We start from the raw sequence: 15,302 nt of genomic DNA, 5'->3' as shown, positions 1-15,302 counted from the left end.
TCACCCTCAGTTGTGGCTGACAAAGCTTCCAAGCAACTGCACAGGCTCCGTTCCTGCAAATGGGGAAATCTGACTAGTGACAGAAATGAGAACAGTCCTCACTGAAAACAGGGGAGGTGGATTCTGTGGAGGAAATGGTTCTCATGGCAACAGACTGCCCAATGGTGAGCGGGAAGACTTGCTACACAATCCCTTAGGTTCCACACATTGGCTAAAGGAAAATGCTGGGGTGGGGTGGGGAATCCACATTCTAAATGCACCTCTGCTGTTGTCTTGCTGGGGGAGGGAGAAGAAGGTTGGCTCCTGAGGTCACCCCAACTCTCCTTCTGTTGCCAGGCAGGGCTCCGTAACCACAGACGAATCAAAATCCCTCCTGGGCAGCGGGACTCCTGGATTGGAGATTTCAGGGAGTGGAGAAAGGATATAAACCGCAGCATCGAAACCTAAAAACGTATTTTATTTCGAAGTTGTGCTTTGGATTTTCCCCAATCCAACATCTGTTGAGTGACAGTCTTAGGTTCACACAAAGCATCTCCAAGCATACATACAATATTCCAGTTATCAACACTATTTTAAAGAATATACCATTTTACACAAACGTGACATACAAGTCAGACGCCACAAAATTGCAATTCCCTGGAAGATCTAACTTCTCTTCTGAACGTGAAGTACATATACACCAGCCCTTCCAGTGGTCTGTTCATCCTGTTGCTGGCATCATCTCTCATCTCTTTGGGGAGAAACCAGGGCACCCTGAGGAGGTTGGCTGAGACCAGTGTTTCCAGTTTACAGGCTGCTGGCTGCAAACTCCTCTCTTTTCCAAATTGGGATGCTGGTAGCCCCGCCCCACCTCTGCTTCCCAAAGATTGACCATCAGAGTCCACACCGGGAAAAGGATCCATGCCTCCAGGGGCAGATTGGGGTTCTTCGAAGCATCATGCTGGTTTAGGAAGCATATCCGAGGAAGACTGGTCTCCCTAGGCCCTGGGTGGCCAGCTCCGTTTGGCTTTTCGGTGTAAAAATCACAGTGTGCAACCTCGATTCCAGTTGATTGCAAGGAGCTCTGCCGAGAAGGACTCTCCTCCTAGGGTTCCTAGTCCTCTGGACAGGACCATCTCACAGGTTTCAGGAGCACCAGAGAGGGGAAGACAACTCGGCTCCCAGAGCGGGGGTAGCAGGTGACCTCTCACACACTGTCCAGTTCATGATGCAAATCAGCAGATGGACACTGACCGAGGGGATGGTGAATGCAAGTCATGTACAGGGCTGAAAGAGAAACAAGGCAGGAGCAACAGAACAGGCCCAAGGTGTTGTCATTAAGGAGCTTTGCCTTTCCTTTCTTAGAGAAGGATGTGCCGGAAAAAGAGGAAAAGGGCAGGTATGGGCACCAATTTTGACCAGTTGGATCAAAAGGAATGTCAAGTGAAGGGTAGGGTTTCATTTCCAGCAAGGAAACAGATCCTTGGGTATGAAAGGCCCCTATTGGCTCAGGACCTGTGTAAGTCCAGGTGACAGACAAGGACAGGCCACTAAACAGATCAACAAAAGCCAAGGATGCGGAGGACTGTGGGTTGCCTCTCACAGGTTGACACACGCACTGAAGGAGTTCTTCATCTCTCCCTCCTGGCTCTTGGGATGGTTTTCCTGGTGTTGCAGGCGACTTTTCTAACTAGCAACTTCCTACAAAGCTTCTCTTTTCCTTCACACAAAAGGAGGAAAATCCTACCGCTTTCCATAGAGCCAACTACCAACTTCAAAATGTTGGTCTGAAGAGCATTTTCTGGGCCAAAGATAAGAAAATTCAGATTTTCCTATCTGAACGGCAACCCGCTATCTCTCCTAAACTGTGGAAAATAAGGCAAAAAGCACAGCTTTAAAACCAGAAAACAGAGAAGAGGAATGAGTTTCAACTTTAACTCAAGTAGTTGTCTGAGACCCATGAGGCTGGGGTTTGACTGTCCCCAGCCCTGGTCCTCCTGGGATAGCATGATGTTAGGGGAGCTGGGACCATGGGCACCAGATTTGGAAAGCAAATTAAAGCAGACAAGGGTATTATTTTTGCTTTTTGGAGGTGAACCAGAAAAATAGCCGAAGGAAGGCCAAAATATTCAGCATCCAATTTTTGATTTTCTTAGATTCGGGCCTTGGAAAGACTTTAAAGCCTGTGGGGCAAAGAGTTCTCTTAGTTGTGCTTGTCTGGATAAATGAAGACCAGTTTTTTTTTTTTTTTTTTTGCAGTACGCGGTCCTCTCACTGTTGTGGCCTCTCCCGTTGCGGAGCACAGGCTCTGGACGCGCAGGCTCAGCGGCCATGGCTCACGGGCCCAGCCGCTCCGCAGCATGTGGGAACCCCCGGACCGGGGCACGAACCCGTGTTCCCTGCATTGGCAGGGACTCCCAACCACTGCGCCACCAGGGAAGCCCCTGAAGACCAGTTTTAAGGAGCAATGTCTCTCTTTAATCTAACTAGAGCTCCCTAAGCCCCCGCTGGTCCCTGAAGAGAGGACTTATGGAATAACCCAACTAGGGGATAAACTTAGAATACATTTTCATTTGGGAACAATTTTAGGATTAGCAAAGCTGAATTTAATTTTTAATAGGATTATGAATTTTATGTCTTAAGTACCCAAAAAAGTGGGAGGAAGGACCCATTTCTTACCTTTTCCAAACCTGCCAAAAACACAATAAAACTGTCTTAAGCCTCTTTACCCTAAAAGCAACCAACTATAAAACTGTCTTATACAGGAAAATGTCTTAAATGGAAAACGGTACATCAGAGACAAAGATAGGAACCCGAGAAATGTCTATACATTCAGAAAAACTTTAGAAGTTCTGTAAGAAGATTGGGTTGTAGTTCCAGAGAATGGAGGAGAGCAAAAGCAAACACCAATGATCAATTCACACCAATAGAAAGAAGACAGAGAGAAAGCCCCCAACCCCAAACAGTTTACAGGATTGAGTCCCATCCTGCTAAATTTCACACGGTGGAGAGAGTCAAAGGCTAGGTTCTCTGGCCCAGACAGAGTTGAGATTTGTAACGGAAACAGAGACCCCTGGTGGCTCCTGTGTGAACTGCCACAATAGCTTACAAAGAGACCAGTCTATCTAGGACCAGGAGAGGCTACACATGCCAGAGACTAGAAAAAGTTGTGTGTGTGTGTGTGTGTGTGTGTGTGTGTGTAAAACAGAGAATGAACTGTATATGATTCTCTATAATCAGTACCCAAAACAAGATGCCACTGAGAGCTGGCCGTCAGCAGCCAGCCATCTGGTTAGGCATCCCTTGTGTCTGAGGGGACTGAGACTTCAGCCCACGGCCCTGTGACTTGCCTTGCCAGATTTCACAGTGACCTGATAATGGAAAACCTACCTCTGGCTAACCTAAGAACAGTATGTACTGTAGCTGGCTGGATTACGACAACTGGGGGAAGCAGAAGGTAGCGGGAAGGGTGGGGGAGGGCTGGGCGATAATGAGGGCTTCATTCTCAAGGTTTTGGGTGATGGGGAGGCTAATTCCTGCAAGAACAACTTAGAACCTAATTTTCAACTGAAGTCCCCAAGCTAGTTAAATAGGAAGATTTTAATAACAGTCAGTCCCTCCAGTCCCCTTGTCTAGAACAATTAAATTACATCCCTCAGACAGTACAAGACTTGTCAGTGGACTGTGGGGAGGCAGAGGAGTTGACACCGGGGCTAGTGGCATTTGTTTTGGGGAAGACAGTGGGCTTGGGCCGTGTGGCTGGCGGCTTGACTGGGGCCGCCATCTTGACAGACTTGACAGGCCGGAAGGTGCAGGCGATGTCCCCAGCAGTGCTGGCGCTACGCTGGAAGGTGGGCTCAGGGTCCTTGAGGAGCTGAGTGTGCAGGGGACTGGAGGGCTCTGATGTGGGGGCCACCACAGGGGAGGTCTTGAGGGGCTCCAAGGTGTCCAGAACCACGTCCGGGGTGTGCTTGACGCTGCTCTGCCGTTCTAGCTCCCGCAGCTCGTTCAGGGCAGAGTTCATGGTCGCCTCAATATCCTGCGGACAGGAGAAAGGAGAGAGTGAGGCTCACGTAGGGAGAAGCCCCCAGGGTCCTATTTCAACAACCTGGGCCAAATCATGGAGAAACCGACTGTAAGGAGATGTCCAGATGATTTTATTTGGCCAAAATCTTTGAACATCTGGATGTTCAGAATGGGAGGGAAGGGGGGCAAAAGGACTTTCGTTCTCATGAGGGTTTTTTTTTTACCCTTTAGACAGAGTGGTTGAGATGCTTTTTAAATAGAGCCCTCAGGTTTTAGACACACGCACGGATGTATCTATGGATGAGATGACATGTAATCCAGCAGGGACAGGAAAGGTGGATGAACTAAGGGTGGCCAGGAGTTTGGTCATGAGTACATGGGATTCATATTCTACGTTTGTTTGAAACTGTACATAATAAACAATTTTTTAAAAAAGTGGTACAGATGAAGTATGATCTTTGTTATCTTGGACTTTAAAGGCCAAAGGTTAAGAGGGTTAGTCCTTCCTCCTCAAGGACTGAGGGAAGGTTCAAGAGCCCTGGCCCTGAGGATCCATCAGGACACCCCCCCACCCCTGCCCCCGCTCCACCCCATCCAGAGTGCTCATCTTGATGAAGCCATTTCCTTCCACCCATCACCATAAGAGGGGACCAAGGAGTGACCAGGAGGGGGAGCCAGAGCCCACATAGGTGAATCTCCATTGAGTTTCACAGTGGAATACTCCAGGTCTTAGGAAACAGCAGGCTTAGCTCAGGGGCTCAAGGCAGAACCAAAGACCCTTTGTATGCAGCCAGCTGCCTCCCAGGGAGACCTCCCAGATCCCTCCCCACACACTGTGTCTAGCACTCCCAAACCACCACAGGGCTCCTCCCTTGGGATTAAACTCACGTGGAAAGACTGCATGTTTCAAGCAAAGGCCCCTGGTTAAGGCTTCTTTGCCCTACAGGGTAATCCATGCTTTCTGCTGAGAGTGGTTCAAGTTCACTCATCCCTCTGATGTTCTCAAACCTTAAAATTGTGCAGAAAGAACTCCATCTCCCTCCTCAGTCCCGCTCTGCAGCTAGAGTCTGTCCCAGTTATGTAGCTATTCCGACGTTCCTAACACCTGGCCAAAGAGGGAGCTGGGAGGATTCCCGTGGTGCAAGGCAGATTGCAGCCAAGAGCTTAAGGAGAGGCACAGAAACAGAAGGCTAGCAAAGCAAGACATCTCAGGCCTGTAGCTTAATACTGTGCTTGCCAGGTACACCATCCCTAAGCAGAGCACTGCGATTAAGCCAACAGAGGCCACACCCAGCCTCTACCCTGGAAGTCGGGGTGAGGAGAATCTCAACTCAGTTGAGACATAAAAGGGCAACGATGAGCCTTTAGTTCCTACCTGGTCTAATGAAAATTATAGAGTTGGGAGAGACGTCTGAGTGAACTGCTTGGAGTGGCCCCGAGAGTCGTATTTTTAGAGGTGGGGTTGGATCTCTAATATTTCATGGAAAACAGAGACTCGTCAGTGTGATGCATACATGGAAGGAAGACCCTGTAGCAAGCAAGGAAGCTCATCTCCACTGCCTCTGGAGGCTTGGGCTGGAAACCTTTCTGGGACCGGAGTGCGCAGTGGCAGAGTAATTTGGGGCCTTCACAACCAGGAGCAGATTGTTGAGTGATCATTGATCTATCACTAGGGACCAGAGATTAGCCTCAGGGATGATGGGAATGGCACACTGATATGAAAATGTGGCCAGAACTACCTCTGAGCCTCACCATTCGGGCAGCTTCACTGAAATCTACCAGGGTCTCAAGACTCAAAATTGGGCTGAATGGATTCTATCAGAAACACTCAATCTGTAACTACTGGCTTTAAAAATTACAACAGGCTTGCAAATAGCCCATATATGAGCAAGAAGCCTGCCTTCTTTTATTTTGTCTTCAAGTTCTTTTTGGGGAGAGAGGGATCGGCAAATTTCTTGGAAAGCCATCTTATCGGGTCTAGATGTCTAACAGTCCCTGAACTCAGTGTATAAGGTACCGTTCTCTTTCAAGTGCCGTCATAATGAGCATGGGCTGCACTAAGCAGCAGTGACAATTGTAGACTTGTAGTAGCTATTTGTCCAAGAGCCCCCAGTTACCTGTGCAATGACCTCAGGGTCCATGGGCCGGTGGTTATTGAAGCTTTTTGACCTGCCTGCTGTCACCGTCTTCCGGATCTGTGGACTGTCCAGCCGATTCTTCAGGGATGAGTGACGGCTGATGGAGTTGAGACTCCCATGCCCACTGATGGAACACTTATCTGGCCCTTCCTTGGGGAGACTCTGGCTCAGGATGGGCTGGGAAGATGGGCGGCAGCTTGCCCCTACCCCCGGGGAGGCGGAATCAGTCAGGGAACTGCTCAGCCCATGGCCGTCGCTCCGAAATGTTTTCCGGATGCTCCCAGATTCTGGCCGCTTCCTTTGCCTTCAATGACAAACAGAAAGGACGGTTTGATCAGGGAGCCCTGGCTCCGAGGAAGCTAGGATGAGTGAGAGAGGGGCAGGTGTTGGTACCCAGGGACTTCTGGAAGGAGAGGACACAGAGCATGTCCTCTCCTGTGTCACCTTCCCTTGCTTTCTCCATGTCTTTGTCTCCCTGCCACCCCCGACCTGGGCAAAGGAGAAATAGATACTTACTTGGTGGTCGTGGGCTTTGAGTTCTCAAGATGTAAGGTGCTGTCAGGAAAAATGTCTGATTAAGCAAAAGTTTCTAATGGGAGACAGATTCATGAAAAGGTACCCTCCGTTACCTGCTCTGCACAGAAAGCAGGCCCCAGACCCCAGGTAGGAGAAAAAGTCTCACCATCACCAAGGAGGTAGGGAATTGCTGGTATGAGGAGAGTTGATTTTTCCAAATTTTAGCATGTTTCTTAGTCCACTGACAAGACTAATTATTTTGGGCTTTGGCAAGAGGCTGTTGCTGCTTATTCTGCAGATATGGAACAGAATATTTTTCAAGAGGCTGCAATGCTGCAGAGTTTGGGTCACGTTTGTGCATTTTCTAGGGTGGAAATACATCTACGTGACCCTAAGTCACCCAGCACTGGGCTGAACCCTGGCTCTGAGTCGATCTGTTTCAGACCACTAAAGCTCTCAGATGAAATGGTCTGACAGAATCTTATTCATATGGGTGTTGCCCACTGCTGAATAATTTCATTATCTCTTGGAATCAGATACTATAGGACCTAATCTAAGAGGCAATGACACTTCTGGTTTGGGATGGCAGCTGGGCAGCTCTGAACTTGAATCTACTAAGGGCCACTGAGGCTGAGGTGGGAGTTGAGGACGGAAGAAGGGAAGGGGCAGGACCTGAAGATAAGGAGCTGGTCCTTGGGGCAGGGCCACTGCGGAGGTCTTCCTCATCATACACGCCCGGGCCCGGTTCGGGATTTGGCACACAGCAGCCACTCCGTGAGGCTGCCTGCTCGGCAGCTTTAGCCTTGGGGGTCAGCCACTCTCCAGTGGATAAAGGATGTTCACAGAGTCTTACAAGGTCCAGTTGAAATGACTTTTCCTCTTCTGCAAATTCTTCCCTGACCTCCCTCCCCCATGGGCAGGCAGACTTCACTCCCCCTTCTGCTCCTTCAGTGCATCTATGGAACCACTTTTTAGTGACTTGTCTCTGTGGCATTCACCTTGCCCGACTGTGAGCTCCGAGGCCAGGGATCATCTTATTCGTCCCTGAATAAGCGGCAGGCGTACCTGGCACAACAGGAGGCGCTCAGTAAATGTGTGGAATTGAACTGAGAGGCCGCACCCTAATAACTCCTTGCTGATTTCCTTTTTCCTTCTTGTGAGGAGGGCTGACTTACAAGGCCCAAACTGCTAATGAGGCAGATTTATGGAGTGGCTGGTGTGGGCCAGGCCCCAGGGATATAGAGGGAGGAAGACAGATTTCCTGGTTTCAAGGAGCTCAGCCTGGTGGGAGATCCAAGCGCAGCTTATGTCCTGAGATTGCCTCGGGAATACAGAATAAGGGCACCTAACTCAGCCCTGAGGAATTCAGGGGTGTCAGAACGGCTTCCCTAAAAAGAAATCTTCGGACTGAGTCTCGAAGGGAGAGGAGTCGACCAGGTGAGAAGACAGCAGATGTGAAGGTCCAGGGGTGAAAGAGAACCCAGGGTACTCAGGAGAGAGAAGGAGCTCGGGGGGAGAGCTGTGTGGGGCAGGAGGTGTGGCTCGAAGGCCGATCAGTCCTAAGGGCAAGACATCCGGGGGGCGGCTGCTCCCCCACGGACCAGCTGGCGTCTGGGCAGACCACATCCTCCAAGACCCCATCCTGATACCACCAGCCAAGGAGTTCACGGGAACCGCCTTGACTTTCTACCAGAGGTTCATCTTTTGAGTATCCAAGGTATTACTCTCTACAATTCCTTTGTACAAATGGCAACAAATACATGATGGCTTAAAAATCTGTACCCGACTAATTAGCTAACTCTCTCTCCACCAACCTCGCCTTGGTTTCTGGGTTAATTACAGGCTTACAACCTTATGATTATAGGCTTACAATTAACGTAGACTTGTAAATAATGAAGAAAATGTCATTAGCCCACAGTTAACTTTTTACTAGCTGGCCCCCCCAACAGGGCACACTATGCTGGAGGGAAATAAATTAAATCCTCGATCTTTCTTACCGGTCTGACTGAAATTGTGACTACACTGACCAAGTGCGCTGAATCAGCTACTTTACTAAGTAGAGGGTGAAAGAGATGGAAAAGAACCATGTGCCCCAAACACTCCCCCTGCTACCGTCTGGTTGGAAAAAAGCCAAGAGATCTGGGCGACCTGGTGCAGTTTAAAAACAACAAGCATCTTTTATTCTCCTTCCAGTTTCAGTGTCCAGAGGCTACGGTTAACAGGTTTTCAATGTGCAAATCATTTCATTCCTCCAAAGCCAGAGGGGAATAAAAACTGTACATCATCTCCAATCCATATTCATCGGGAGCGCCCTGGGGCTTGTCATCCTGCTGGCACTGGGCCAAGGTTCAGGGTCTGGCGGAAAGAGGTCTGTAGGCTTTGGGGCTTGGTGTCTGGCCCCTTGAGATGAGATTAGTTCTCCAATAACCTGAATGTCTCTAGGGGAGGCAGCAGCACACAGGCGTGGAATCCCTCTAGACGGCCAGATCGGGTGTGGGTGGAGTTAAAACCCCAGGATGTTGCTAACAGCCACTGTGAAAGCTGGGGGGCACAGTTACGAGCCTGCTGGACAGAAGTGGGAATCTGCAAAGGGACTAACAGGGAAGGATAATACACAGGGCCAAAGCAATAGGGGGAAAAAATGGCAAATTATTTCTACTGGTGTGAAAGGGCAAGAGAAAAGGGAGCTGGGGGGTTAGACAGTGAAGAAAGAGCTCAGGACAAAGCTTTCCTTGTGGGGGTTGGTGGGGGTAGTGGTCGCCTTTCCTCCAGGGGAGCGAATGCAGGATGAGGGAGAAACAGACATGTGATATCTAAATAAACCATCTAGGGTGACATGAACCTGGTAGAAGATGCACGAGACTTTGGATCTTTGGACAGACAAGGGCCAAGGAAGACATCAAAGATTATTATTTGAGTCAGAATTGGAAAAGAGAAGGCACCTCTGAGAAACAGTACAAAACCAAGTTACGTGAAGTGACTATAGCTTTGGCCAAATTTTCAGCAGTCAGATGGCCAGGAAGGTCTGAGCGGACAGACGCTGCAGGGACAGAGGGGCACACCCGTCCTTAGCGTGACGGCTGCTAGCCGGAGACCTGGGCCTGCTGACGAGGCCTGTGGATGCTTCCTTGGCCCTGTCCACCTTGGAGCAGCCACGAGCACATGCAAGCTGTCGGGCCGGGAAGTGGGGGGATGCAGCACAGGGATGGAGAGGGCGGTTAGGCCAGAGGGTGAGGCGGGGTGTCGCAAGTCATTCAGGGGAGCAGAAAATGAAAAGCAGAGCTTACTTGTTGATGTTTGCAAGATAAATATCGGCTACATGACCCCCACTGGGACAGCTGGCCCCCGCTCTGGCTGTCACCTTTTCTTCAGGTGGCTCAGAAATGACCTCAATCTCAGACTTGGGGCTGGACCTCTCCACGACACCGTCCTCGCTGGGGGAGAAGGGGCAGGCAGGCAGGGAGGAGGGGAAAACAACAACAACACAAAAAGCAGTGTTAAATCGGCAAGATGGCCCCCCCGACACACACGCGACCCCACAATGGTTCTGAGGCAGCAGCGACGCCTGGCTGGGCTCTGGGAGCGGAGGCAAGGAAAACTACGGGCCTTTGGAGGGTCATTTAAATAAAGATAAATAATCCTGCTGAGTTCTGCGGGGTCCTCAGATCCTCCGAAAGCTGGGCTAGGGGACTCCTGGATTCGAGGTGTCTGCCTTCTACCCCTCGCTGCTTTCCCGGGGCAGCTGTGCCGGGGCCACCTCCTGCAGGAGGTCCAGGTGGCCGTTTATGTGCTCAGGTCCCAAGCACAGCTGGGCAAGGGCAGTCAGCTCTGCCGTGGCTCTGGAGATGCCGGAGTTGAGGCAGGACACTGCCACACTCTGTCGTAGCGCATCTAGCCCTGCTTAGAGCGTCCAAGCCGGTCCCAGGTCTCTCCACGGCTCTCCCGGCCCCTCTGGCTACTGATGACAAAGAAAGCCCCTTCTCCCCCACAATTCATCTTCTCTCGGTCCTGGAGTGAAGTCATAATGCTAAATTTGGGAGGGTCCACGCACAGATGGCCACCAGGTATGCGATGTTATCAACAGAGGGAGCATTTCCCCGCAGAACGAGCTGGGGAGAGGCTGCGAGGGTGCAGACTCATTCAGGATATCAACCTTTAAAAAATAATATTAAGGGAAGGACTAAAAATACTGACAGCATCGTATCCAAGGGGAGGGAGTCAGGGTCAGAGGCAGGGCAATGGGGCAGGGAGGCAGATTTGAGGGGCCACGGGGAAAAGCCTTCCTGATGCAAAGACATTGCTTCAAAGAGCAGGAACCAACCTACAGCCCGTGTGATGAAGTCTCTCTGGAACCAGTCCATGTTCCCTTTGTCCCCCGACATCTTTTCCCCTCCTCTCCCCTGTCTTTCTCCAAGTCAGCCTCATCTGGGTTAAATGAACTGGGTTATTTCCACAAGGCTGCTTAAGCTAGATTTCTACTAGAAAATGAACTCAACATTTTCATTTGCAAGTGGAAAAGCGCCATCAGGTTGTTTAAAAAAAAGACAGAGAAATCAAAATGTTTTCCCAACCTGATCTTTCCAGAAAGGAAATATAAGTGGTCAAATAATAACCCCTCATTATCACTCATCAGGTATAAATGTGGATGAGTGCTGGCTGGCAAGTTTCTAGAATGACTGGGGGTGGGGGAGGGTGGTGGAGATGTGATTGGCGGGGGAGTAGAGAGTGGAGAGATGAAAAAACAATTCTCCACTCAGTCTCTGAGTCTGGGGGCCCTTCAAAGGAACCGCGACACTTCAGGACTGTGTCGGCGCCCCCTAGGGGTTGGTCTCCCTCATCCTCCTGGGCTCCAGAAATAAAGTCTCATTCCCACAGTGCGGCCAGGGACCCCTAAAGGTGCAGGGGGCCTAACGTACGTGTCTTGGACCACGATGTACTGATGGGGGATGAGTCCGTCGATGCCATTGTGCCGGCCTTCCCACCAGTCGTCGGAAGCCCGCTGGTAGAGCAGCAGGGATGCCCCCTTCTTGAAGGACAGCTCTCGGGCTGTCCGGCCCACGTAGTCAAACTTGGCAATGGCCTCGATGGGCTCACACTCTGAGAGGGGTGGAAAAGAAGGAAACACATGCTGTTGGGACTCACAGACTCAGGAAACTGGGTAGAAGAGCCCAGTTAGCTGAACTTACAGTGGTGGGAAGATAACCTAGTGTGAAAATAAGTCACGGATGATCTATAAAGCAGGTATTCCCATGCAGACTGTGCAAACCCCTGAAAGCACTTGTATGCCCTTCCTTGCCTTTGCTTATGCTGTTCCCTCCACCTGGAATCCCTCTCTCTGTCACCTGCCTGATGAAACACATTAAATCACAACTCAAACATCACCTGCTCCCTCTAGTAACTTCCTTGGTGTTCCCATAGCTCTTTGTGCCATACTGTACTTGTAAGCATTACTTCCTTTCTGACTATAAAATAACTCCATTAATTTAGAACACTTAACACATTGTACTTTGAATAATTTATTTACATTATCCACTCTCCCTACTAGAACATGAGATTTTAGTTGCTATAAAGAGAAAATAACTTGCCCAATCAACTTTCCAAGGAGCAAAATATGGAAATATATGTTGTGGTCAATACATGGAAAAATGCACATGTAAGTGATTTGAAAAATTAAAAGGGGTGTGCAAAGGCAATGTATTTTTACTTTTGTGTACGCTTCTGTACCCTCATCTATAAAATGAGGATAATAATAGTGCCTTTTTCAGGAAGTTGGTATGAGGAGTCAACAAATAACAATTTGTAAAAGTGCTCAGAACTGTGTGGGCCCACAGTAAGTGCTACATACGTGTCAGCTACTGTTATTACTGTCATCGTTGTCATTATCTGTTCTGGGCTGCAGGTAGAGGTCAGAGAGCAAAAAGAAGGCTCCCACAAATCAGGAACCCAGGGTTAAAATCAGATATTCTGAGTAGTGGAAAGAAAGGTTACTTACAAACAAGACTATGCCTAGACAGCCAGGGCAGGTGGGTCTGCTCCTGAATGGGCAGGGCTGGGGACTTCACTACAGGGGGCCTGTCTAAATATCCCAATGTCCGTTCCATACAGCTGCGGGTTTGTCACTCGACCTCTCTGGCCTCAGTTTTCTTAACTATTAAATAGCAGCTATATCAATTTCACTAGGGATTAAGAGATAAGACATATACAGCCTCTAGCAGTGCTGGGCACACGTAGGCTCTAATCAAATACGAATTTCCCTGGTTCACCAAATCCCTTCCCATTGTGTGGTAAATTATCATATTGATCCATCTGACCTTAAGAGCCAAATCAGCAATCCTAATTTCTTTTTCTTCTTTAAAAGCTGGCCTAGGATTGCAGAATTCATAGCAAGGCAGGGAGCAGGGAACACTGCAGCCTGTGCCATTTTGTTCTTGTGCCCAGAAAATTCTGAGGCCCCTTGTCAGCTGCTGAGACTTCCAGAGCCCAGGCGATCCAGAAATGGAGGTGTAGAACTGTTGGCAGGAGGGGGAATGTGCTGGCTGGACAGACCCTAATAAATCATGGGCACCGCCGAGGCCCACGGACGACAGCTGCGCATTCCAGCTCTCGACGCACACACGCCAGGCTGCGCAGCGCATGTCTGTGCTTTGGAAAGGGTCAATTTTTCCAGTCGGCAGGCGTGAGAGCATGTGGTTTCTGCATCCTGATTCCCATCCCCCTCTGGCTTGCTTCTGCCGGGTTCTTGGCACCCAGCTTCACTATTCCCTGGGCCCTCTGTTTTTCAAATGAGCTCTCCTTCCCTTTGGTCTCCAGCTACCTGGCAGGAGTCTGGGCCATGACAAGGGACTGACAGTATGCTGGTGAGACAGCCAGATGAGACAAAGAGTTGGGAGGTGGATGAGGCGCAGTGAGGTGGGGTGAGAAGGGTGAAGGATGAAGGGCTAAGGTCTAGCTCTTCACCTCTGGTTTAATACAGAGACCACTCTATTTGAGAAGGTGGGCTGTCTCTCCAAGAAAGGGAAGGAATGAAGCTGGGAGGCAGGAGAGCTCCCTGCTCGTCTTGAGGGGACTGCTGGACAGGAAGGGTCATCAGGAGCACAGGATATATAATCTCTCCTTTCTGCTTCACCACCCCACAGTCCCACGGACTCCAAGTGGGGCCTCGTACCGTCATCACTTGTGTGGTGCTCTGCGGCCACATCCTGGGTTGAGTCTTCAGCCGAGGTAGTCTCTCCGTGAGGGCTGTCACTGCAACAGAACCAAGAGTAACTGGGATCTCAGCATTTGCTTACAAAATTCTTGTCTTCTCTTTCACACAGCTTCCTTGGACATGGGATCTATCCTAGACTCTCTAGATCCTGATCACATACTCCAGACAGATGCTTATAATGAAATGTAAGGCTCTCGGGATTCTCTAGGCTAGCTCCCGCTACAAAAACTACTCGAGACTACATGGGACTTACAACATCTTGAGACAAGAGGAACCCCATTTGAACTTACAAATCTTTTTGAAAATACGGAACAACTTAGCTCCTCAAGGGCTATTTCTCTAGGTGAATTAGTTCCTGGAGGGAGCATGGTGGAAGGGAAACACTGGGCTTTAGCATCGGATACAACTGGATCCAAATACCAGCTCTGACACCTGGTAGCTGTGCGACCCTGAGCAATTACTTAATCTCTTTCAGCCTCAGATACCTAATCTACGAATCGAGGATAATGGTCTATATATCTCACAGAGTTGTGTTAGGATTCAATGAAATAAGAGGGAGTGATTAATAAGCAGTGCTTTCTTTCCTTCTTTCTCATCTTGCTTGATGGCTCTGGCTGCTTTGTGGTTTAGTACTGGTGAGAAAGTAGGAGGTGAGTCATAGAAATGAGTGGGAAACACAAGCAGGGGAAGAAAGTTTGCTGTGGGCTGGACGCTGCAAGAGGGCAGCGGATGAGAGCTGGGTCAAGTTCTTGACAGAATTCATGGAGCCTCAAATTACCCAGGGTGGAGAATCGAGAATGAGCAGGGAAGTTATTAGGAAAAGTCATTTCTACTCCTGATCTCTTGGACTTCAGAGCGCATGGGGAGGGGCACCAGGAAGTTCTGACTTCCTGAAAAGTAGAGAAAAACCCTGTTCATTTCTAAAGTTTCTTCCTCTGGTGGTAGATAGTAACAAGTGAGACTTTCCAGGCAGTTCTATGGAAGCACCATCACCCCTCAACCCCACATCCTGGCTTCAGTTTCTACCTTTGAGCATACAGCCTCTCCCTCCTCAGCGGATGGGTCCTTCGCTCCTAGAAAGTTCCTCAAAGACCAGGGGACTAATTTAGAACTCACCCCGTGTGAAGCAAGGCAGTTCCAAGGAGGCTCTCCAGACCCAAGAGAACATTATGGGAGAACATCAACAGGGATTCCTCTTTATCAGAAAATGTGGGCACACTTTCTCACTGTTTTCTGGGCCTCAAAACCCTCTGAATGAGTTTGGTGACATTCTGGAAACGCTTGGGACCCCAGGGGTGTGCAGGGCAAAGGCTCACTTTTCCCCAGACCTCTGAGTTCATTTCTTTGGCTGTCCACTAAGGCGGCAGCTCCCAAATTTCACGGAGCCCTGGACTGCTTGTTAAAAAGAGCCTGCCTCACCCACTCCCAGAGTTTCT

The 15,302-nt window shown here is 49.6% G+C and overlaps 1 protein-coding gene across 9 annotated transcripts in view; it reads right to left on the bottom strand.

Annotated features, from left to right (window-relative positions):
• Nucleotides 1-438: 438 nt before the first annotated feature.
• The window catches only part of SRGAP2 (SLIT-ROBO Rho GTPase activating protein 2), a 238,432-nt gene continuing 223,568 nt past the window's right edge, over nucleotides 439-15,302 (bottom strand). For 3 of the 9 annotated variants that reach the window (XM_033410544.2, XM_033410545.2, XM_033410547.2), the window contains 6 exons: nucleotides 13,825-13,904; nucleotides 11,576-11,756; nucleotides 9,947-10,093; nucleotides 6,660-6,698; nucleotides 6,123-6,447; nucleotides 439-4,018 (listed from right to left, as the gene is read on the bottom strand). In XM_033410544.2, coding sequence (XP_033266435.2) covers nucleotides 3,635-4,018; nucleotides 6,123-6,447; nucleotides 6,660-6,698; nucleotides 9,947-10,093; nucleotides 11,576-11,756; nucleotides 13,825-13,904 — 1,156 coding nt within the window. In that variant the 3' untranslated portion in view covers nucleotides 439-3,634. Of the gene's footprint in view, nucleotides 4,019-5,380; nucleotides 5,476-6,122; nucleotides 6,448-6,659; nucleotides 6,699-8,811; nucleotides 10,813-11,575; nucleotides 11,757-13,824; nucleotides 13,905-15,302 lie in introns of those variants that run through there. The other 6 variants (XM_033410546.2, XM_004282431.4, XM_033410552.2 and 3 more) reach the window with 4 other exon arrangements.

Source organism: Orcinus orca, chromosome 1 (genome assembly GCF_937001465.1).
Source record: "Orcinus orca chromosome 1, mOrcOrc1.1, whole genome shotgun sequence".
NCBI lineage: Eukaryota > Metazoa > Chordata > Mammalia > Artiodactyla > Delphinidae > Orcinus > Orcinus orca.
Note: the sequence above shows the minus strand (reverse complement) of the source record. Positions and strands in the feature narration are given on the sequence as shown.